At 34.6% G+C, this 24,539-nt stretch overlaps 3 protein-coding genes across 4 annotated transcripts; 1 reads left to right on the top strand and 2 right to left on the bottom strand.

The window, feature by feature from the left end:
- Positions 1–3,741: 3,741 nt before the first annotated feature.
- On the top strand, positions 3,742–6,870 carry LOC141720460 (uncharacterized). 2 transcript variants are annotated; one of them, XM_074522889.1, is made up of 2 exons: positions 3,742–6,097; positions 6,195–6,870. In XM_074522889.1, exons 1-2 carry the CDS (start codon positions 3,766–3,768, stop codon positions 6,518–6,520), a joined length of 2,658 nt encoding a protein of 885 aa, XP_074378990.1. In that variant the 5' UTR covers positions 3,742–3,765; the 3' UTR covers positions 6,521–6,870. The 2 variants fall into 2 exon arrangements, with proteins under 2 accessions (XP_074378990.1, XP_074378991.1); XM_074522890.1 differs by having other exon boundaries at positions 6,181–6,365.
- A 418-nt stretch (positions 6,871–7,288) lies between these two features.
- LOC141716967 (protein SEMI-ROLLED LEAF 2-like) lies at positions 7,289–21,161 on the bottom strand. The gene is made up of 20 exons (XM_074519106.1): positions 20,972–21,161; positions 20,512–20,818; positions 18,544–18,618; positions 18,135–18,250; positions 17,518–17,632; positions 17,299–17,427; positions 16,207–16,254; positions 15,493–15,671; positions 15,173–15,369; positions 14,749–15,041; positions 13,296–13,445; positions 12,773–13,198; positions 12,331–12,480; positions 11,678–11,753; positions 10,596–10,723; positions 10,147–10,344; positions 9,878–10,012; positions 9,685–9,801; positions 8,392–8,628; positions 7,289–7,985 (listed from the first exon to the last, which is right to left on the bottom strand). Exons 2-20 carry the CDS (start codon positions 20,656–20,658, stop codon positions 7,854–7,856), a joined length of 3,048 nt encoding a protein of 1,015 aa, XP_074375207.1. The 5' UTR covers positions 20,659–20,818; positions 20,972–21,161; the 3' UTR covers positions 7,289–7,853.
- Positions 21,162–21,570: 409 nt separating this feature from the next.
- On the bottom strand, positions 21,571–24,335 carry LOC141720459 (zinc finger AN1 and C2H2 domain-containing stress-associated protein 13-like). The gene is made up of 2 exons (XM_074522888.1): positions 24,013–24,335; positions 21,571–22,562 (listed from the first exon to the last, which is right to left on the bottom strand). Exons 1-2 carry the CDS (start codon positions 24,109–24,111, stop codon positions 21,786–21,788), a joined length of 876 nt encoding a protein of 291 aa, XP_074378989.1. The 5' UTR covers positions 24,112–24,335; the 3' UTR covers positions 21,571–21,785.
- Positions 24,336–24,539: the final 204 nt, after the last annotated feature.

Here is a 24,539-nt window from a genome sequence, read left to right as displayed (position 1 = left end):
ACAAACTGTCAGTATGTTTACTGGGTAACGGTATACCAAAAATTGGATATATCAGTTATTTTCTTTTATTATAAATAAGTGGCAATATATTTAACTTATTATATACAGTTTAATTATTACAAAAATATTGTCGTTTGTCATCAATCTCAATACTCTACTTCACAACCTATGAATAATAATATTGAATCACACGATTTCCAGAAAGATCCCATATATCATATTGGTACCAATATTTAGGTCACCTATAAATATCATAAATTAAATATTAGAAAATGTTTGAACTAAAAAATGTATGGATTAAGCATGCATGTGTATTGTAACTATTTATACCTCTTATTAAATAAATTATATACATTCCCGTCATACTTTAATTATTATTTTAATATGGTACAAAAATGTTCAAATTCACAAAAATATAATAAGTTAAGGAATTCTACAATATAATTATGAACAAATCAATACTTTATATATATATAAGTAAATAAATATATATATATATATAGACTTATATATATATATTAGTTAAATTCTATGGAGACCACATTTTGGTTAGAGACCTTGGAGGCCACTTATGTTCTGCAAGTAAAATATTGCATGAAAACATTGCAAAACTTATTATTTTGTGAATCATGTCCTGTACAAATCATTATTTTATTCAAAATCTTGAATATCGTATATTTACTGCATGTAGAACATTACAAAATATTTTATTCTACGAAACATGTCTAATTTTGCAGAATATTTGTTCAGCTTGCAGAACATACACATTCTACTTATCAAACTTAAAAGATCTTCAACAATTTTAATGAATTAGTGATATTTGTAAAATATACTTCACAAAATAATGTATTTTATAGTGTTTTGATTGTAGAATATAGGTGGTCTCCGATAAAATAGTGGTCTCCGTAGAATTTAACTAATGTATATATAAAGTATGCTCATCTACTGCATTAGCTAAAGATTATATTATGTCTAAGTATTGGATCAATAAGTATATCTGATTTTACTCTATTTCCTAGACCAATTAATATACCATTCTCTTTCTGAAGTGATGTTGTTTATTTATTTTGAAATATTTATAAGTTTTAGCTTATAGTATTTATAAAACAATCATGATCATGTTAGTTTATATGGTGTTTGTCCCTACACGCCACAATGTGAAAGAATGATATTAACTAAAACGAATAATCTTTGTAAGGTTGTTGTATCAAATGCAACCAGAAGGCGCACAACATGTCTTAAAATGTATATTTGTAAATATTAAACGAGAGAGGGGTAAGAATTATTACGTCAAAAATAAAATTCAAGAAAACTTAAGCAGTGGCAAGGAATATCTCTACATATGTTTTTTTTGCTTAATGTTAAATATCGAACAACATTTCTTATACCAATGCCACCATACCCCAAAAAATACCCCTCATATAGATAAACAAATAAATCATTCATCCACCGAGCAACCAAATGAATATATACAGTTAAAAACGGGAGCTAAAACAACATCAATTCAAATAATCTAGTGTATACTCGTGCTTTGCACGGGTAATAGAGTCAGTTCTACATAATTCCAGGAACATAAATAACGTCACCGAAAAAAACCGCAGTTAACACTTTTAAAAATGCATTTAAATAATTATACACCAAACCTAAAGGTCTTTATATATAACCACATAAAACCATAATTATTATTAGAAAATTATAAAACTTCCTCCTGAAAGTTTTAGAACCTTTTCAAGTAAATTATTAAAAAAATTATTAAAAAAAATTTGATTTTCAAATTTATTTTTACACTTATTTTCACAATTAACAAATCTTTTATAAAATAAAAAAACTTCCACAAAAAATTTCCGAAATATTCAAACTAAAGTATTATCTAATAAATTAATATTGAATATCTAATAAATGATAAAAAAAAAACAAATTCACGAATTTTAGATGTTTGGAAGCGGCCCTCGTCTTGAACTGTCTTGAACGGTAGGGAAATGAATGATAATTAAAGAGTTAGCCCTGAGATCCACGAAAAAGCAACGCTCTTGGTCCTTCTAATTGGTCGAGGTCAGTTATTCAGAATGGGGCATAATTCTCTTTCATAATTGTTTATTTTTAGGTTAGGTATTTGGAAAAACCCATGCTTACTCCTTTGAGCCCCTTTTGGGGGAGAATATTTTTGATAGTGGACATTTTTAGTAAAAAAACTCCTTTTATAGATGATATATTTGATGAAATATCTATAAAATAGCACAACTTTAGTAAAGAACATACACATTTTGTAGTCAGCGTCTTTAATAAAAAATATATTGATAGTAAACGTGTTTGATAAAGAATATACCGATAGTAGACGTCTTTAATATATCATGTATTGAGAGATATATTAGACTGGACAGTCCGAATCTTTTGCATATCAAACATGACAATCCAAATATTCCCTTATTATCATTAATAGTGTTCAAAGTTACGACCCGAAACTCTTATATTTGAACGATATTTTCTGACATCTAAGAAGGTTGATTATCAAGGCCGAGACAACGCCGTAAGACCCATTTTTGGACATAACATAATAATATTATATATTATAAAAATCATTTATCAAGCTGAAACCGCCCTGATTTTATAATTGAATAAAAATAAAGGGGCCATGGGGATCTTTTGTCGTACACAAAGAAAATAGGAGTAGGTTTGTTTAAAGAAATGGTAGTGGGTGAGGTACTTGATATTAAAGCCGACCTCGAGGTCCCTCAATTATGAATTTCGCACCTCTGTTTTGTGCACTACGTACTTTTTCAAATTTATACTTTCGTTTCTTATCTCTTCTTTTACTCCCTTCCAAAAAATGTTAATTATGAAAAACACAAATACTTATGTATCTCAAATATTAATATTAAAAATAATTATTATCATATAATTTTGACAGTTATTATTATATATAACTAAAATAAATGATTTAATATAATATTAACTAATATTTTAAATAATAAAATAAAAGAAATTCGTATCGTATTGTATCATATCGTGTTAATTAAAAATCTAAAGTGAATTTTTATGTTAACAAAAAAAGAAGGAATAGTTAGAACTTAAAGAATCCAAGGCCTTGTATTTGTACAGTCGTAGATATATTACATAGACTACACTGCTCATGTCTTGTGAATAAACAAGCACTGTGACACTCTTCTAAACTCCATTAGTCCATACATTGTACTTTACTCAATTTGCTTTCATCAACACAACAAGGAAAAAAAACATCTCTCACTTAAACTCTGTACTCCTTTTTTTTTTTTACCTCTTCTTTTGTTTGTTTAGTTCAGGTGTGAGCCTACTAGTGTCTGTGATATAAAGAAAAAAGAGTCATCTTTTTTACCAGCTGAAACCCAGATTTTCATGGGATTGTTCTTTTGTACACTTCTTTTTATTTTTGGTAACTGCTGTTTTAAGTTTTGACCCATGATATAGGAGTACTAAAGACAACCCAGCTCTCTTCCCCAAATCAAGGCTTGTTTTTTTGCTGTGTTTGCTTCATTTTCAAGAATTTCTTGAATGTGCCATTTTTGGTTATAATAAGAATGATATTTAATTGGGTTTTTCATCATTAGGACAAGGTATTTATATATAGGGGGAGAGAGGGAGGGAGGGAGAGGGAAACGGAAGGGGAGAGAGAGGGGGGGGGGAGGGAGGGAGCACAGGGAAACAGAGAGAGAGAGAGGGGGGGGGGGGAGGGAAGAGGGAGAGAGAGAGGGGGGGGGGGAGGGAAGGGGGGCTTAAGGGTAACCCTATATGGATTTTTTTATAGTTATGCTAATTAGTTTGCTATCAATGTCTACATTTGTGGTTTCTCAAGATGATGAGACTACATTGCTTGCAATTAGCAAAGAGTTGGGTTTGTCTAAATGGGGTTTCAAGAACTCAGACAATTACTGTTCATGGCCTGGAATTGGCTGTGGATTAAACAATTCCAAAGTGGAAAGGCTTGATCTTTCTCATCAAGGGCTTCAAGGTAATGTCTCTATAATCTTTGAGCTGAAAGAGTTAAAGTGGCTTGACCTTTCTTATAATAACTTTCATGGGTCAATACCATCAAAAGTTGGACTTTTGTCTGAGCTTGAGTTTCTTGATTTATCTTTTAACAAGTTTGAAAGTTCAGTTCCTACAGAGTTGGGTAGGCTTAGAAATTTGAAGTCTTTGAATCTTTCTAATAATTTGCTTACTGGAGATATACCTGATGAGCTTGAGGGGCTAGTGCAGTTGCATGATCTGCAGTTGTTTATAAATAAGTTTATTGGTTCTATACCTGATTGGGTGGGAAACTTGACTAATCTTAGACTTTTTACTGCATATGAGAATCTGTTAGTTGGTCGGATTCCAGAAAGGTTAGGATCTGTTTCGGGACTTACTGTGTTGAACCTTCACTCAAACCAGCTTGAAGGCCCTATACCTGAGAGCATTTTTGTTATGGGGAAACTTGAAATATTGGTTCTGACCCAAAACAAGTTGACTGGTAATGTTCCTGAATTGATAGGCAAGTGCAAGGACCTTTCTAGTATTAGGATCGGAAACAATCTATTAATTGGGAGTATTCCTGCTTCAATTGGAAACATTAGTGGCTTGACTTACTTTGAAGCAGATAACAACAATTTGTCTGGGGAGATTGTCCCGGAGTTTTCTCAATGTCCTAATCTCACTCTATTAAATCTAGCTTCAAACGGGCTTACTGGAAGAATTCCTCCAGGGCTGGGCAGGCTTACTAATCTGCAGGAATTGATAGTTTCTGGAAATAGTTTGTTCGGAGAGATTCCAGTATCAATTCTTTGGTCAAGGAATCTTAATAAGCTCGATCTGAGCAGCAACAGAATCAATGGCACTATACCGGACGATATTTGCATCTCATCAAGATTGCAGTACTTGCTGTTAAGTCAAAATTCGATACGAGGGGAGATACCGCATGAGATAGGAAATTGCACAAAGCTGCTTGAATTGCAGTTTGGTGGTAATTATCTCAGTGGAAACATTCCTCCAGAGATTGGTCATATCAAGAACCTGCAGATAGCAATGAATTTAAGTTTTAATCATCTCCGTGGTCAGTTGCCTTCTGACTTGGGAAGACTAGATAAGCTAGTTTCTTTAGATGTTTCTAATAACCAACTTTCAGGCAGTATACCTGCTTTGCTTAAGGGTATGATAAGTTTGATAGAAGTTAATTTCTCCAACAATCAATTCAGTGGTCCAATACCTACATTTGTGCCATTTCAGAAAAGCGACAGTTCAAGCTTTTCTGGCAATAAAGGTCTTTGTGGTGAGCCACTAAATTCTCCCTGCGGCAACTCGAATGGTGCTAACCAGAGCTACTACCATCATAGTGTTTCTTACAGGACTGTATTAACCGTTATTGGTTCAGGTTTGGCAGTTTTTGTATCAGTAAGTGTTGTTGTTATGCTGTTTATGATGAGGGAGAGACAAGAAAAGGCAGCCAAAGATGCTGGAATTTCTGATGATATTATAAAAAATCCGCCACAAATTTTAGCAGGACAAGTTTTTGTTGAAAATCTACAACAAGCAATAGACTTTGATGCTGTAGTTAAAGCAACCATGAAAGAAGAAAATATGGTCAGCAGTGGGACATTCAGCACCATTTACAAGGCAGACATGCCTTCTGGGATGACCTTATCGGTAAAGAGACTAAACTCTGTTGATAGGACTATAATTCAATACCAGAACAAAATGATTAGAGAGCTTGAAAGGTTAAGTCGGCTCGTTCATGATAATTTGATCAGACCCATTGGTTATGTAATATATGAAGATGTTGCTCTTCTGTTGCACGAGTACTTTCCAAATGGGACATTGGCTCGGTATCTTCATGATTCATCAAAGCAACCAGAGTACAAACCAGATTGGCCAGCAAGACTACGAATTGCCACTGGAGTGGCTGAAGGGTTAGCATTCCTTCATCACGTGGCAGTTATTCACCTAGATATCTCCTCAGGTAATGTACTTTTAGATTCCAGCTCAAAGGCTATGGTTGGCGAGGTTGAAATATCAAAGCTCTTAGACCCTTCAAGAGGTACTGCAAGTATTAGTGCTGTTGCAGGTTCATTTGGCTATATCCCTCCAGGTATTGTTAAGTTATACCTTGCCTGCTTCATTGGTTCTTTCTGTATCTGAATTTTTTTGTTTCCTGCTAATTAGTTTACTCAGTGTTTGCTTTTCAGAATATGCGTATACAATGCAAGTAACAGCTCCTGGAAATGTATATAGCTATGGAGTAATATTGCTTGAGATTCTTACGACCCGACTACCAGTTGATGAGGAATTTGGTGATGGTATGGATTTGGTGAAGTGGGTTCAAAATGCAGCAGCAAGAGGGGAAACTCCAGAACAGATACTTGATTCAAGGCTTAGCACAGTTTCGTTTGCGTGGAGAAAAGAAATGCTTGCAGCCTTGAAGATTGCTCTACTCTGTACTGACATCACACCAGCCAAGAGGCCAAAAATGAAAAAGGTAGTTGAATTGCTTAAAGAGGTCACTGATAACTAATTGATGTGTGTATCAGTGTATGAGGTCAACTTCACTACAAATCATCCTGTAAGCTTTCTTGTGGTTGCTTCATGAAGACACGCAATCTACAATGCAATTTTTCCCATTTAATACCGTCACCAACATGAGATTGATTGTGTTTTGTATATTGGGTCAGTAGTATCAGATGAGTTCAAATGGTGGCATTTGGTATATGTTCCTGTTGAAAAGAGATGAAGAATGAGACTGGAGAGAATGCAAATCTGGTTCTCCATTAAAGGTTTTTACTCTTTCTTACTACTGTATGTTCGTAGTCCGAGTGTTGCAACTGTGATCTTTAATGATAGAAAATTTGTACCTTTGTTAAAATAGTAGCAATGGTATTTACTTTTTTTCTATAAGTTTGCCAAAGCACCCTATGAACATATCATGAATACTTGCTCATCATATACACAAGCAAGCATAAAAACTGTATGAAACAATGTTTTTGATGATTTGTTAATAATCTACGATCTGTTTTAATTGTATTAGTTTTTTCAATACTTGATTAAAAGTAATTATTTTACACAAGTGCTAAAACATTTTGTATGCAATCTTTCAGTCTCTTGAATCAAAATCTTGCACAGAAGAGAAAGTAGTTGATGATGAGACCTCAATAAGTGAATTAAGGTTACAAGTTATAACCATTCAGAACTTGCTCTTTTTATTTATGGAAATATAAGAGATCTAAAAATGTCAAAACACCAGCAAAGCAGATGATCATGCATGAAAAATCCGAAAAACTTATTCTGATTTTTTTTTTGTATGAAAATCTTAAAAATTCTGAACGGCGAGTACTATTAACTAGACCCCTGGAACAATCCAAGCAACAAGTTATATCTGAAGTCAGGAATATAACCTGATAGTGCATGCCTGTTCTCTTTCTCAACCGCCAAAGTTATCAATATTGCAGCAAATATTGTAAGTTTGTAGCAATAGAATCTTCAGCTATAGAGTCCTAGATTATATATCGACCTTTGTATTGATAATTTACAAGCTGGTTGTTGTGACTAGAATCGAACTTATATTAGTATACACCTAACATATACACTCAAAAGTTCTTAAAACAATAATATAGTACTATCACTTATAACTTTCCAAAAATAAATTTGATGCGACAAATGCCTGCTGTGCAAAGTCCAGAACAGATTCTGCATAAAGAATGGACGAATTTGTTCAGAGACTAGAACCTAGCCATTGAACTCCCCGAGAATTGTACATATCAGATCTTCAAATTTCGGAATCATGAAGCAAAGTGTAGAAGCCGGCAGTCCATTATACAAGGTCATGAAATTATGTGACATTTTGTTGTGTGTCAACACCCAGCAGCTTTTAGAAAGTTGTCATATGGGCTTGAAGAAGGTAGCCTGAATGACTGAGGATTATGCTGATAGTCAGTCGAACTAGAAACAGTAGCTTCATTTTGACTGATGGAAGGGTTACCAACCTGAGGAACAACAGAGTGAGATAGAAATTTTATAATGATTAATGAATATGTGGGATGCAACGTGTTCAAAAAATCTGGTCAACTTTATGTAACTTTAACTGTCAAGGTAATTATCAACAAGGATTATATAATAGACATGGCTCAACATGTTACTAATCATAGATTACTTTACAGAGCTATATAAGTTTCAAAAACTGAAGCAAGAACAATGCCATGAATCCCTCCATGAACTAGAAAACACACTGGAGCTTAAACCCACATAGATGTGGGAAATTAGAAGACACGTGTATGCACACTATTTTGGAATTTGTACAGCCAATGACTTCAAATTATATATAATAGTATGTGATAGATACTTTTGGAAGGCCCGTAGAAGTGAAGATATACTAAAAAGAAATGTTGATACCGTTTGATGGCCCCTGTCACTTTGTAAGTAAGAAGCCATTGGCTTATCCTCTTCATAGCCATTTTCTGAAATTGTTCTTAGCAAATTTTCCTGTTTTCTTTGGTTGTTCAACAAGTGGGACATCTTCTCCTGCTTCTCATTTGAAAGTTCCTGGCAGTAATGGGCCATTTCCCCAAAAGGGACATCAGATCTCGTGCTCACAGATAATCTAGCAACTTGATGGGCTGTCTCTAAAACCTGGTACATCGGTTACACGAGGTTTTAGAATAAGGAAGTTCATTGTAAATAAGGTAGATCAGTGCCTGACGTGTGTTTATATAGCATTTTTCACCAGCATTTGAATTCGCATGGTAATTTAGGTAATATTGAAGATGTTGTTAGTGATAAATGATTTATACATCTTCTAAAGACACTTATCACTGAACCTACTCCCACCTAAGCTAATTCATTTACGTGGTATGCCGAGAAGCTACACATATATACCATACTAGTTGTTCTGAGCCTTTCAGCATGTCTTCCTAATTAATTCTGATAATGGTCAACTTTCATTGTGATAAAATGGCCAAATTGGGCAGAGAATGGTATTAATGTCAAAAATGGTATAGTTTACCAGTTAATAAGGTCAAGAATAATGTTTCATGTCAGCTCATTACTCCAACAAAAGGAAAGTATTTCACGATATGTCAGTTAATCTAGGTCTCTTTACATCTTGTGTGTTGTTAAATGTATAAGTTTTATCTAGTGGTTTCCCCAACACCTTGAAGTGTTGGGATGGTTGGTCATCTAACATAGTATCAATGCGAGCTATGTTTAGGAGATGTCTCGCTTTCAAACCTTCTACCCACAATATTCTCGCAGATATTATGATCACCTTTATATGGCTCCTGATTGAGTTTGTACCCCTTGGTGAATTTGGAATATGGTGATCCCCTCTTTACCCTTAATGGGCTTTCAAGTCAGGAGAGTGTTTAGTGTATAAGATCCATTTAGTGGCTTTCCTCAACACCTTAATATTTAGGGAGAGTGGTCATCTAACATGTGTCAATTTTGAGAATGAAATAAATTCTACAATTGTTAGGGTTTTACAGCATGTTTTTTCCTCAGGGTCAATTTTACTAGTTTCTTAGTGGTTTCCATTGAGAAATTATTTATCTTCGAACTAGTGCATTGAGAGAGCATGCTACGGTTGTTTATCGGGTACTATGTATAAAACTGAAAAACAGCCACTTGCACAGTCCCAATCTTGCAGGTGGACACTTGGACACAGCTAATTTAAGGCATGAAAGAACATACAGAATCTAGAAGTTGATTGGCACTCAAAAGGTTAGGCAACTCGATGTCCACTTCTGTAGCATATGTATCATGACTTCCGAAGGAATTCTGAAGAGAATCATCCAGTTCTTGAGAAGCCTGCATGATGGACGGAGTCAATGTAAAAGAATGCAGAAACAGCTATTATGAAAATTTGAAATATTATATTTATCACCTCTTCCAAAGATCTGTTATTGTCAGAACCAAACTGATATAGTTTTTGTTGCATATCAGTGAATGCTCCTTGAGGGCACATATCATCAGGTACGAATCTATTTAACAACTGTTCTTTCATGGCGGATACTTCAGACTGCAACAGAAAGAAAGAAAAAATTGAAAAGCCTTAGGTCACATTATATTAGAACAGAAGTTCCACTCTTATAAATAAATTTGAAAGAAGATCTAATCAATATTCCTAAAGCTTGATAGCCATAGGAGGTTTACATCTGATAATTCCAAACTCTTCGCCAACAGAGAAGCTAAGGATTCCTTAGACTGGGACTCGGTCAAATCTAGTTCAGAAAGTAACTTCAAAGCAGTATTATCATCTTCCTTCGATCCATATGTAATACTGTGACGGCCAGATTCAGTGTCAACAGCCTTCAACTTGCAATCTTCAACCAAAGACACAAATGGATCAACCTGAAAATATAATAATGAACAGAGTGAGGAAATGAGATTATATTTAGGCTATTGAGGGTTCAAAATGCAAAAAAGAAGAAGTTCGTGCTTTTTTATTAAGTTATTTGCCAACAAATCATATATACGACCATAGAATGAGAAAAAGTAGAGTTGTGATTCTAAAAGAACAACAATTAAGTATAGTTACAGATAAATTAGACATAATGGTAGACTATTAATGGATAACAATCTTACGCAAACGGAGTGCATACCACTTTATTTGTAATTGTAGCCTTAACACAGGGAACAAGACGAGGAATATTGTATGCTTTTGATGAAAAGATTATCATAGAAGTTGCCAACATAAAGAGAGATCTACGACGTGATGGTGGAAGTTGCCCTGCAGAATGAGAGGGAATAGACCTTGAGCAAAATAATTGATGCCGCTATAGTCAGAAGGTGATTTCAAACATTCCCCAATAAATCATTATCAATTTAAACTTTCAAGCAGAAGCAATATTCAAGCAACTTCATACATTTTTTTATATTATGTATAAATGTAACAGCATACTAGAACATCTAGGTCTACCATTAGCACTTATAAGTTGGGGTGAACCGGTGAAAACAACGTTATTACCTGACAGTCTAATGTATTTGCAACATCCTTTGGACCATCTGATTCGATGTCCAAAAGGGGATTTAGTGATAAATTATGACATAGATAGAAGACGAGATTTAGGCGATAAATTAGTACCTATCATATTAAAGATTGTTAATAGTTAACTACGACAAGCTGGAGTAAACTCATAGTTCTGGCAAGAAGCAATATTAAGTTATTTACATTCAATAGATCAATGTCCAGTGAGCAACAAGTTTCTCACCAGAAGTTTGCATAGCGAAGTCTGCATAGTATTCATGTGATGAAAGCATGTTGACTGACTGAACAAACTAAAGAAACTTGACAAAACTTTCTACTAAATCTAAAAGTAAGTCCACGGGATTTAGCTACCAATATGTTTTTAGAAATTAAACAAGCTTAAGGACATGCGCAACCACTCAGATTTATGATCACCTTAAGATAAAATGACTTCAAAGATATCTTGTTGTGAAGTCTTTTTCTAGATAAACTACCACTATCTTTTAATTTTTCTACTTCAGGAAAGTAACATATAAATAGTTCCACAAAATTGTTGGCTTGGCCAAGGGTATAGGAATATTTTATTAATTATTAATTCTAAACAGTATCTTGAAACCAATCTCGCTATGCGCCTATGCCCTCCTTACTCATTCAGTAGAAAGAGATAACTTTACAATTCTGCTAAAAAAATTAAGTACAATCAGAGGTTGCAGGGACCTTCTTCAGCAAGAGCAACGCTGCGCAAGGAAAATGCAAGCTGAAAACTGCGCACTAGAACCTCACGGCTGGAGTTCTGCAATATATGATGGTATATACTATTAGAACTATAATTTGTTTACTCGCAAAAGCAAATAAACCATATTTTCGCATTCAGCTGACAAACTTTCCTGGTTACTGGTAGCATTTTAGTTGGCAGTACAAATTTTGAAACAATTAATAATTGTGATTTAATCATTGGAAAGAACTATGTCGGAAGTACCAAATATCTTTGTGGGTACTGTTTTTTCCTTGCTGGTCATGCTTAAAAGCATCATAAAAGAAGAAAGATTGACTTATGTCGAGTGGACCTAGTATATTCCAAAGTTAAACAGAAAATAATGAGATGGAGATGCTATCTATCCTTTGTAACACTGTATGTAAGATGGAAATGTTGCACTGGTATATTTCTCTAAAATGGCCGAAAACAACTGATGCTGGTGGAACAAGTAGCTCGCTCTTGGGTGGCATATATTTACTGTTCTGCCTTGTTACCATTTAAGTTTCTCTTTCTCAGTATACTGAAGTGCTATTATTAACTCACAAAAAACAGCTACACAAGATATACTATTCTCATCCACTCTTGTATTGACAGTGACAAATCCAGCACTTACCTTGGTCCGAGAAAACAACAAGATCAAGCTGTATGTGTGAGCAATGGCTTCAAAATTTTCAGGTATATTTGCAGGTGAAATTGACTGTATCCATAATGATGAAAAAAGGAGAATAATTTGGTGACTGCTCAGCCTTAAAGTGGTGGCTTCCTGATTTTAAAAAACAGGTCAAAGAAAACAATTACACATCTTAATAACCTCATCTCCCAGCTAAAGCAAAGATATAATTTAAAATGTGATTATTAAATAAAAGAATATACTACTTATTATTAAAAATAGGACAAGCGATATAGGACAAAACTCTAGGATTAAGTCTCCCTAGATAATAGACAGGTTAGTTATATGATTTTTGATTTGCAAGTCCCGTAATCATGTCTACACAGACGTTCCTTGGCATTAATGAGGACTGCTTCAAGATGTTAAGAAAAATTCAGTGACCTACCACTGCTTTAAAAATATTATCTGTCGAATCTTCATCTTGTGTCGGAGGAACATCTGGTTCGTTTGAGCTAGAGGCACGACTATATGTTGATCTAATTCTCTCCAGAAACCCGCTGTTGTTTTTCTGTTCCCCCTCACCAGAAAAATTTTCTTTGTTTTCCAAAACAAGATATTTCCTGGAAGAAGGCTTATCCTTCCTCAGCTTCTCAAAAAGGGCAGCAGAAGAAGAAAATACTGAGACGGTTCTTGAGAGTGTTCTAGAAAAAGTTGCAAGATTATCTGTTTCTTTTACTGAGACTGGTGGATGAGGGCATACTGAAGATGGCACAAGGACAACTGAAAAGACACGATGAGCTCCTACTCGTGTTTCATGATCCGGATGAACCATAGCTATGAGTAATTGATGAAATAAGGCCTCAGGGAATGCCTAATAAAAATTATAAATAGGTGAGATTTGAGTACTGGTAAATACAATGAAGAATATAAGATATAATCATAATAAAATTAATAATACGAGCTTTTGCCTTGTTTTGATATGACCTATTCGGCAGAGGGGCTATGATTTGAGCTGTACGATAAACTGCAGAAAGAGCTGCTCGTGCTCCAATTGTAACAGGTGATATGTTCTCCAAAGTCCCTGCCATAATGTCATATATCGGGCCTGCATCTCCAACCTGTAATTATTTACAACGTAGCCATCACAATTTAAACAAAACAAACAGGTAAAAGGTCAACAAGTGATTTTAAATTTATTTTCATTACTGCACAAGTACCGGACTCGTTGAGACACTAAAGTTATTAAATAAATTTAGTTCCTAGTAGCCCTCTACTGGAAAATAACTTTTTTAAACTAAAGGTAACTGTTCAAAGCTCCAAGGGTGTCTTATCAGTTTGGGTTAACTCCAGTTGGCAAAAACCACTTCATTTACTTTGGATTTTGAAATTAAATTAAGAGAATTTCAGTCACTTCAAATTTTCTTCAAAAGAAAACTATACTAATCCACATCTACTTTATTTAGCAAAAAGAATAAATTAATATCTACAAGCTCCACTTCAGGAAGTCTACTAACCAGTTTTATGTAGCCTTATGAAACATTTCCCGTCCCGCGTCAAAATTTAATTCTGGTGGTATAACATGCAAAATATACAATGTAAAATATTGAAGTAAACTAGAGTTGAAGAATGACACGGCCACCCCTCGGCCTTATATTGCAACTCAAAAAAGAAAATGATGAACTTTTCATTGATATGCATGTTAAAGAGAAAGCTGATTTGGCCGTTGTTAGGGTTAGGCCCCTCTTGCAAATTTTCTCTCTTTTAAGAGAAGAGAAACGAAGTAGCAGATGTAGAAGATTATTCAACATCTCTAAACCTCTTATTCTTTGTTTGTTGACCATTATTGTTTACCTCTTCCATAAGGTTGTAGTTTAATACTTCCATTCCCACACGAGAAAAAGATAACCTTCTACCTCAATAAACCTAGACAATCATATCGACATTGTTGACCGTGTAGTTTACGGCTATTGTTGTGCAAGTCAGAGAAGAATGCATGAGTTCAGTTCTTCGATGTAAATATAAACTTCTATTTCAAGCACCTCACATGCCCGGTCTTAATACTATGTTTTCGTTTTCTTTCTAAACTTTCTGTATCACTCTTTCCAGTTGCATATCAGCATGGGTTGTGTATCCTTGGCCATGAACACAAATAATCACATAAGTTATTTATATTCCATGGTTTGATAAAAGATTAAACTGTACAACAGTTATTGTGAATATTTAAATTGGTATTTTTGTTTGTCAAAACAGGTGACACTTGGGAAGTTGATTACCGTCATACTCTCTAAATATAACTTAAATCCAAAAAGAACAACTACAAAGACCAAAGTGGGCCAAATAAACAATGAACTTGAATACTTGAACATCATATTGGAAAACATAAAGTATGTTGACTTAAAAAAAAGATTGAACTCATGTAACCTTTAATGATAACTCCACCAGGCACTTGTCCAATTCTTCTCCAAAACTTATGTTCTGTTTGGTGACATTAGCATCCGCGTTTGCATCATCTGATGAATATTGAATACTTTTACGCAGATGCCTCATTATGTCACCTACAGCACCAAGTAGAGCCACAGATGGCTGCACCTTTGTAATTTGAGCGAGGGAATTGGTAATTTTGACAATATCAAGCTGCATATCAGGTTGTTTCTGTACATTCTTGTTATCAAGATGCTTGACTAATATTGAAAGCAGAAGATGTATATTGTCCCCTGAAACCATTAATAACATAGGCATCAGGATAAATCATGTATTTGCAAAAGATTGATAGGATTATTCATGCTATTAAAGGATTGGGATTTCAAAAATAGCAAAAAATATATAAAAATGATAACATTAGTACCAGAATCATCCATAAGAAACTGCAAGTCTTTAAGGACTGGGAAAGCAAGCCCATCTGCATCAGACCAGTGACTGCTATCGCCGAAGTAGCGGAATAAGGACTCTAGAATGCGACGCATGGTGGTGGCTTCCTTGGCTAGCTTGGCCATGTTGTTTAGGCATACCCTAGCCCAAAAACAGGGGTTCTTGGCATCTTCCCTGTAAAATAAAACTGTTTCTTTATGATGAAAACCACACATAAAACAAAGTCTTCATGTAATTTTTCGCTTTGATGAGATGATAGAAAATATAATTACTCAATAATTTTGGGAAAAAAATTACTCTGTCACATTTGTTTCGCCTTTATCACTCACAATCACTGTCCAAGAAGGAACCTTTGTCAAGACCTTTGGTGATGGAGAAGTACGGCTTTCAGCTTTACTCATTTCCAACCGGTCCTGGTTGGGATCTTGCAACTCCTTATTTGGACTGCCATAATTCTCTAAGACTACTGAGACAATCTGAATATGAAAATATGGTAAATCAGGAGATAGTCTGATATAACCCTAACATAGAGAGGAAATTTGTGAGATTTATTAGGTGTTCTATTTTACAATCAAAATTTACCATAACTGAATGAAGTAAACTAGTACTCCTATATCTGTATAAATTTTACTGGCGGACTATTTTAAGCTATGATGCATGAAGAGTATTTCACAAGACAGATGACACTTGTTAATTTTGTACAAGCACAATCTGCTAAAAGGTAAACTTAGCACCTCAATTATATTTTCATTTTTTCTTGGTTTTGGTTGTCTCATTTTTATTAGTTCTACAGCATTTAGTTTGATCATTGTGACACTGATAACCACCAAATCATTTTATAATAGAGAATGCTTATTTCTATTTACATCAGAACTATGTTGTATGTACAAATTACAGAGGAAAAGATGAAATGCAGTTAAGCATCAGTATATATACTGAAAGAGAAAAACTAGAAACATTATAAGGCTTTACTAATTAAAAGAAAAATTATTGAAAGTGCACCCAGCTTACATTATCAAAATCCACGGATATATTAGAATATTTACCCATGAGACAGACCTACACACAAAGAACACACAGAAGTTTAAACAATCAAGCCTAGAATGATACTTATACATAAAAGCTAAGAAGAACATAATTTATTTTAAAAAAAATATATTGCTGAGATGTTTAGGAGACAAAAGTAATATTGGATCTTTTGTCATGATATTGATGGTTTTTAAAGAGTAGATACATTATAGTAGCCAACTCCTAGAAATTAACTCAAAATAATCTACTTCAGGGAGAACCGAGAATGTGTCTTCTTATCCACGGCATGATTTGACTAAAAAATGCCATTAAGGTCTCTGTAAGCAGGCTTTTTTCATCTCTTACAAGGAAGCTTGTCTTCTGTGCAACTTCATCGGCATCTAAAGTCTCGACGTTCATGGACGGCTTGTAAGAATCATACAGGAAACGTGATAAAGGTTGAGTTATTGATGTGAGATGGATCCAGAAGTGGGAGGTTAAATAATGCAATAAATTAGTGAAAATGGTCCTTTCAAAGTTTCTTTAGAATCTTAGATAGAGTAGTACTCATGCTTGAACCTTCTAAATGGCATTTGATCGCCCTAGCTATGGTATAATCTGATTTGTAGAATACAACAAAGGTTCCCAAAACCTGATCTCTCTCTGTTGTTCATAATACTGCTGGATCTTGTCAGTCTTGAGCCATGAACTGTATGGACTGTATGGCCAGGGCCTCGGGGGAAATTGGATTACAGGTTATTTCAATTGTAAAATATTGATGTTTCTATTTCTGAATTACAGTTACATGTAATGTGATAATGTATTAGCATGATAATAGAATGAAGTTGCATGTCTTATCACCTGAAATAAGAGGAATATATAGGTGTGCATTTGTTTAAGGTTGAATAGTTGTTTCCCAATAATTCTGGAGATCCTTTTGTGTTTGTGACTTATCTCATTAGCACAGTGAGATACGAAAAACCAGAGAATCCCCGGATAGAGTAATCAGACTATATATCAAGTATAACTGATTTCCTTTTTTTTGTTTTACATATTAGATTAAAGAACCAGTACAGGGTTCTCTGAAAAATGTACCATTGAAGAAAGGGCTTGAAGTCCAGCAGCCCGAAGATGTTTTGCCCTCTCATCATCCCCAACTTCTTGAGCTAGCTGGCAGAGCCTTGTAATAAATACTTCTAAGTTAAACATATAAGTTCCATCTTTCTGCATTATGAACATTATTTATAAAAGATGTTGAATTTGCTTATACGGAGTGGAAACAAAATCTACAAGCTTGGGAATTAAGCACGGTACCTGATTATTTACAAAGTCAAAAAGAGTTTGACATCCTAATATTAAGATCTCATCCTGGTCTGTCTGTTCCAGAAGAGTGTGCATAATGCTTAGTAAGCTATTTGCAAATAAAGGCCTGTAGTAAATGCAAAGATCCGTACACAAGGGTTAGAATCAAAAGATTTAGCAGTAATTAGAGAATGCACATCCTGATACAACTTCTAATTCTATTCGAATAGTAGTGGGGGTTATAGGTTAATTTCACTTATGCAGCATTGTATCTTTTGCTGATATGTTCCAATAATTTTTTATAGGTTTGTGATTTATAATGATTGTCATTGCTTCGTGTAACTTACTTTATGCTGACATTTGCTCCAAGAGTGAGTTATTATTTTTAATTACATCAAACTTCCAACACAGAATTGAATGTATAATATTCTAATTAGTTTTGAAAGGCTACTAATGTAAAGAAGCGGCAAAATTAGAATGTTGTTACTCGGGGGTTGGCACGCACATGGTGGGGGCATTAAATAATTGTCTAACTATAGGTGATGACTACTTGACTTGTTCCTCAATAGTAACAACTCTATATAAGTTAAATAGGCATACGAGGAAACATAGATACAAATGAGACTTACAGTTGCTCGCTACAAGAAATTAACAACTTCCTGTATATACACATGACAGTTTTCGTAGAGCGAAAATTTTCTGATCTCAAATCCTTGTAAAACCGTTCTTCCAGCAAGCTTGAGATCTGGAAGTCAGATAATAAACTTTGGGTTAGTTAAGAATTTAATGATGAACAATGATGCTCATAGGCTTTTTCTGTAAATGTCGGATAACTGGTGAAAATCTTATATTTCCACAAGAGACAAAAACTTAATATATTCGTAAAATGATCTTTGCTTTGAACTCTTAACCTTGTTTAACAAGTTATTTATTTAGCATAAAAATTCATTAGTGATATTATGATGAATCTTAATGAAAGACTTGGAGTTCACTTTTTATCCAAAAAGAAGATTCTAATATTATATATATGAGAATTACCTTGGGAATGTGTAAAGGGTTTTTTGAAGCATAATCGCACAGCTTCCCAATCATCCGTACATTCGGCTCTTGATCCTATAAACTTATATAATTAAAAACATTCATCGAAAAAAAAAATAACAAAAAAGCGTGTTAAAAATGATAAATATGTTTTCAGTACTAGATAAAACAAGTTATCTGACCAATATACAAACCACAATAGTACACAGTTCAAGTATATATTCATGGTTTATTATTGTCAACGCCTTAAGAAGCTCCTATTTTATTTTTGGATAATAACCATGTCATAAGTTGTTGTAAAGCAAAAACACGATTTGCAGCAAAACATATATGCTAACTATGGTCTATGGACCCATGGTAATCAAGAGGAAAGGTGAACCAGACATCATTACTGGATTTGAAAAGACCATGATCCGTCACTACTTCCGAGAAGACACGAAGGATAATCAAGATCATAAGTTAGAACAATAAGATTGGCCTAAAAACACAGATGACGAAAGATGTAAACCGAACAAAAAATTGCAACTCCAAGTAACACATAACAAGTACATAAATTTACCATTTCATTATCAAAAATGAACTAAACAAGGTTAGTATGTGTAAAATCACTTGAAAATACTGTTAAAAACAATATTGTAAAATTACTTTAGCAATGCATTTTTAAAAGTTCTTAAAAGATTAAGAAGCAGCAGTGAGCTAAATAGTGGGATTCTGTAATGAAAAAATAGCACAAAAAGACATGCAGCAAGAACATTATAGCAGGAATCATTGTTATCACGAAGACGACTAGTCGACGACTAGTCAGCGACTAGTCGACACGAAGGTACTCAGGCGCCAAGAGTCTTCAAGCCCGACTTGTCGTCGACTAGTTGACGTGAAGGTCACCCAAGAGTCTCGTAGCCCGACTTGGGGCTTCATAACCATAATTGTGATGTACCATGCTTATTTTGAACTAATTATTCTATTACTTTTGATCTAAATTATAAAATTAACGTGTTCAAATATATTATATATTAAATCTAGTAATTATAAGTATAATGAACACTTTGTCGACTTTTTACGATTAGTCGGACGACTTGTCGACTAGTCTTCACGAAGGTACTCAGGCTTCGAGGGTCGACTTGGCGCCGTGATAACCTTGGCAGGAATATATATAGTTATAAAAAATCTGTAAAGAATATCTTGCACTGGCAAACTGCATTATCATTCAAATATATTGACAAGTCTTTCGTTGCCTAAATAACTGAAACAGAAATTTCTAGCCTAATAATGATATACTATGTTTCTTAAGATACTTGGAAACTAAAATTAGTTACAAAGGGTAAAATCTTATCAATTTTTGGCATCCCAGATGCTAAAAATCTAGACCTGTAAACAGAATTGACAAAAATCAACATCACTTCACCATGATTCTGAAACTACATTTACTATCCAAAATCAGCAAAGTCTCATTTGTGCCGTAGTATCTCTGCTGAAGGACATTGGCAGTGCATTTTGACTATATCGCTTCACATAAATTTAATTTACCGAACAGCTTCCATAAGTTTTCCAAATACAGCTTTGTACTTTATCTGTATTAGATCTATGTGCTTTGTACTTTATCTATTTACATAAGATTAATGAATATGAGAAGTCTTACGCCAACCAAATTTTTTGCTTTACTTACATGCATAGAAACTCTAGATAGGAAAATAAGCAAAGCATCATGCCCCCAACATAACTAAGTGATACACAAGGTGGATATAATATTTTTGATAAGAACATTTAAAGTTACCAGCTGAAAGGTAAAATGTGACTGAATAAAACTAGGACTCGGACATGTATGGTATATTAGGCTATAATTCTCATCTAAATTTTGCAATCACTTGAAATATAATAAATAACTTAGCCTTATTAATACTGGAAAGATGAAAGCAATAAGACTCAAATGCATATAGCCCGCATCAAGTACATAGTAATCAAGCTAACCTGTGAAGAAAGGAAAATATCCGAAATCATCTTCTTGTACCTTTTCACGGGCTGCCTGGACCTTGGTCGCAATTCTGGACAGAATACACAAAGGTTGCCACATACTGGCAGAAGTTGCCTTGAAACAACTCCCGAAACAACACTCATGTCTATACAATATAATCAAAAGAAATTCTCTAATCCGGAATATGTTGCCTGCTTTTCACTTCTTGATCATCAGAAAATACTAATTTTTTGAAACCCCAACATACAAAGAAAATCTGAATCCCTCAAAATCCATGGGCAGCTTTCTTATTCCATCACCAGCCTACAAATGGTAATTTAGAAATATAAAAGCAGCATAATGCATGAATTATGTAGGCATACAAACATATGGATCTGGTATAAAAATATGTAATTATGACACACTACATGATATAGATATAAAAAAAGAAGAAGAGGGAATTGTAAAGAAATAGACCTTCGGATCGATGCATGCAATAGCAGACCGGAAGGCTGGTAGCTTATCAGAAATTTTCAAAAAAATCCAGAATGGTTATTTTATGGCATTTCACAACAGATTCACATTTTCTCTAATGATCAATATGGTTTATATACAGGAAACATGCAAGAAGACGCATACATAATTACTTGGGTTTGCCCTTGGCCTGTGTTCTTGAATCCTGCTACTATGTGATTTGAATATATGACAATAGCTGATATGTACATGTACAGATCAGATGATACTATTCTGTTTGTTCATTAAATTAATTTACTACTTGCTCTCATGACGCTGGGGGAATATATTCTTATTTTATTTTTGACAATATATTGTAGTTATATAAGTAAAAAATTGTCCTTAAATGTTACAAAAAAAAAAGAATTATAAAAAATATTAACATCAAAGATAGTAGAATTTTGGTACTGATTGATAAACACATTTAAACATATCATCATAAATTAAACCCGGATTATATTGTCTAGGGTCCTTGGGGGGGGGGGGGTCTTGGAATTTGAAGTATAATAAAAATTAAAATTAATTTATAATAACGATTAGATATATGAATATTAAAATTTGCATTTGCAGAATTTGGATGTGAAGCTTCCTCCATTTTTCATTACAAAACAAAACAAATTTGTTGTCCAACTTCCAAACAATAATAAGGAATTGACATTCAAAATGTCAAATGAAGATATGTGCATTTGGAGTACACCTTTAAACAATTAAATCAATGACAGCCAAAACAGAAAAAAAAACTTTTTTGTTTATTGAATCCCCTATTTCCAGTCATCAACTATGCTTTTGAATAGCCAGCATGATCTTTCTCGACATGCTCTACAAGAGCTACTGGATCACGGAAACCTCTACTACACCTGGGGCAGATATCAAGAGTTGTATTCATTACACTAGGACGAGTGCCATCCTTTTCATGGGTTTTCTTCACATGATCAACCAAACTTGTAGCTGATGCAAATCTAACATGGCATATAGGACACGCTTCTACTTGCCCATTGCTAGAAGTTGCATTTCCATTGTTGCTGCTAGTTTCACCTGTCTGGAATGCTTGGCTGAACTCATTGCCCAATTTTGTCATTCCAGCTTCAGCTGAGGCTCGCACGGATGAAGCCGCTTTTAACAAAGTGGATGTCCATTTGGATGAAGATGATACAGGGGCTTTGTTTCGCCTCGTATCTTCTTTTGTACTTGTATTTATGAAGCTCATAAAATGAAAACCTGTATCTCGTTTCTTTGGTCCAGGACAACTGTGATCAGGTCCAAACCGGTGCTTCAAACAGTGTTCAACAGTACAGTCCCGACACTTAATAGTGTTTGAAAATGTCAAGGTCTCCCTACAGCCGCGGACTGGGCATTTCTTCTTCTTTGTGACTTTTTCGTAGTTTGAAGGATCACAATCGGTGTTAACATGCGACTCCCAAGTAATATTAGGGTCTTCTTCCGGATTTAGTTGGACTCCTTTTGCACATAGGGGACAGATGACAATAGTGACATCATGTTTGTTGCCTTTCGGGCACTGGTGTTTACTGTAACTCCGATGCTCTAGACAGAAGACCTATAAAAAAATTCGAACATCAACTTCACAATAGACAAAGAAAGGTTGCATATATAAAGATTAAATGTGTTCTTCATATATGAAGTTGGTGAGAGGGAGAGTATATATAATAACTAAATACTCCAGGCCAAGTTAACCTAAACAGCTAATTCCTGCTCAATATCCCAAAACTTACCAGACTGACACTCTGAATTCACTCATACAATTCATAGCCATATAGTTCGTCAAAACTTTTGTTACCACGATTCTGTGATTTCAGCTGTACCCAATGACACCTCTGACACTTATCAGGTCTTTTGACTTAAAATTGCACAACATTTTAACAAACTTTAAGACCAACCACATACAAGTCTTACAATTGAATCTGAGCTGCATCCCCCATCTTTAGTCCAAACAATAAGGATCAGAACATAGAATCCTAAACAAAGATTTTTAAGAACAGAACTTTCTCTACTATTAATAACATTATATAAAAACAACTAGAGAACCGTATCCAGCACCAATGATGCGTCAAAATTTTGCAAAACAATGATAAAACAAGCTCAAACAGTCAATGTAGCTTCTGAATTGGGGCTGGTCATCAAACTGAAGGCCTTCGGCTTTTCACTGTTCCAGTCTTTACTAATCCCTTTGCAAGAAACAGCAATCTAAGGAAAGATTCACATAATCTATTAATTGTCCTCACTATTAAGGAGATAAGTAGACACCAAGGTAGGCCTTGGCTAATCCTGACATTTGATGTACATTCTAGTATCCCACATTTCAAAAGCCATGTAGTTGGTCGTAGGGCCTAGGTTCGACCCACCCCCCACGTTTAATGCACTTGTTTCCTAACAAAAGTATTAATTTGATAGTATTTTTGAGTGTCCTCAAAAAATGTCCTAGCTCTACCACATCTCAAGAGCTTACATAGAACAAATGATCATCAGTTTTCTATTAAAACTAAATTACCAATAACCAATTATCTAACGAACTGTTATCCTCTCTTTCAGAAAGCTTTATCACTCAAACAAAAGAAACTACAAATGATAAGAGGGAGCTCAGAATAAACAATGAGCATTCAGATTGGGTCGTACCCTATTTCAAATATTAGAAATCATAATAATTTATCTAATGCAATCACATCTAATTTATTTCCTTTTTACCAATGCTAGTATGAATTATAACTTAATCATATACACTACAGAACGCCCAATGAAAATTATTATTGGAAAGTGCATCTCAATTAACAGCTTAATTTTAACAAACAGTGTTTTCTTGAATTCAGAAGACAGAAAGAGAGGGGGAGAGAGAGAGAGAGGGAGGAGGGGGGAGAGAGAGAGAGAGAGGGAGGAGGGGGGGAGAGAGAGAAAGAGAGGGAGGAGGGGGGGGAGAGAGAGAGAGGGGAGAGAGAGAGAGGGGGGAGAGAGAGAGAGAGTTAGGGGATCCAGAGAGAGGAGGGGTTAAATACCTTGTTGCAACAATCGCAAGTGAAAGGCAAGAAATCAATGAGTTTGCAATCCTCAACAGAACAATGTTTACCAAGATCAGGAAATGCAGGGGTGCCCATTTCAATTAAACCAGATATTCAATTAAGGATTGAAATATCAAATATGTTTGTATATATATATATATAAACAGAAGATTGATTAGATAAGATGTCCCTGAAGCCTTCGATATCCGCGTGGGGGGGGGGGGGGTTGAATTGAATAACCGCGGAATCGAAAGTTCCAGAATTTTTGATGAAGAATAAGTCGTATAAAGTCTCCCCCTCCACCTTCGTGGTGTATGTATTTTCTTGGTATCTTGCCCGCTGTCTGTTCATTTTTTTAATTTGTAAGATTGTGAACAAGGAGTTATTGTGTACGACGACACTCACCCAGCTCCGTGAACTTGTCTTTTGATATAAGCCGTTTGATTTTAGTCAAATCCACGGAGAATGAATCTACAAAACTCTACATATTATATATGCAGTGCTGTGAAAAGCGCATTAAGCTA

The sequence above is a fragment of the Apium graveolens genome, chromosome 4 (genome assembly GCF_009905375.1).
Source record: "Apium graveolens cultivar Ventura chromosome 4, ASM990537v1, whole genome shotgun sequence".
In the NCBI taxonomy this organism is placed as follows: domain Eukaryota; kingdom Viridiplantae; phylum Streptophyta; class Magnoliopsida; order Apiales; family Apiaceae; genus Apium; species Apium graveolens.
This window is presented reverse-complemented; position numbering and strand designations above follow the sequence as displayed.

Coding starts and splice junctions, on each gene's coding strand:
- LOC141720460 (XM_074522889.1), top strand. CDS start 3,766: ATGGATTTTTTTATAGTTATGCTAATTAGTTTGCTATCAATGTCTACA. Junction 6,098..6,194: donor ATTTGGCTATATCCCTCCAG/GTATTGTTAAGT, acceptor TTTGCTTTTCAG/AATATGCGTATACAATGCAA.
- LOC141716967 (XM_074519106.1), bottom strand. CDS start 20,658: ATGAGTGTTGTTTCGGGAGTTGTTTCAAGGCAACTTCTGCCAGTATGT. Junction 13,446..14,748: donor TGGTGGAGTTATCATTAAAG/GTTACATGAGTT, acceptor AAATAATTACAG/GTTGGAGATGCAGGCCCGAT. Junction 7,986..8,391: donor GTGACAGGGGCCATCAAACG/GTATCAACATTT, acceptor GTTGTTCCTCAG/GTTGGTAACCCTTCCATCAG.
- LOC141720459 (XM_074522888.1), bottom strand. CDS start 24,111: ATGGGCACCCCTGCATTTCCTGATCTTGGTAAACATTGTTCTGTTGAG. Junction 22,563..24,012: donor CTTGCGATTGTTGCAACAAG/GTATTTAACCCC, acceptor ATTTTTTTATAG/GTCTTCTGTCTAGAGCATCG.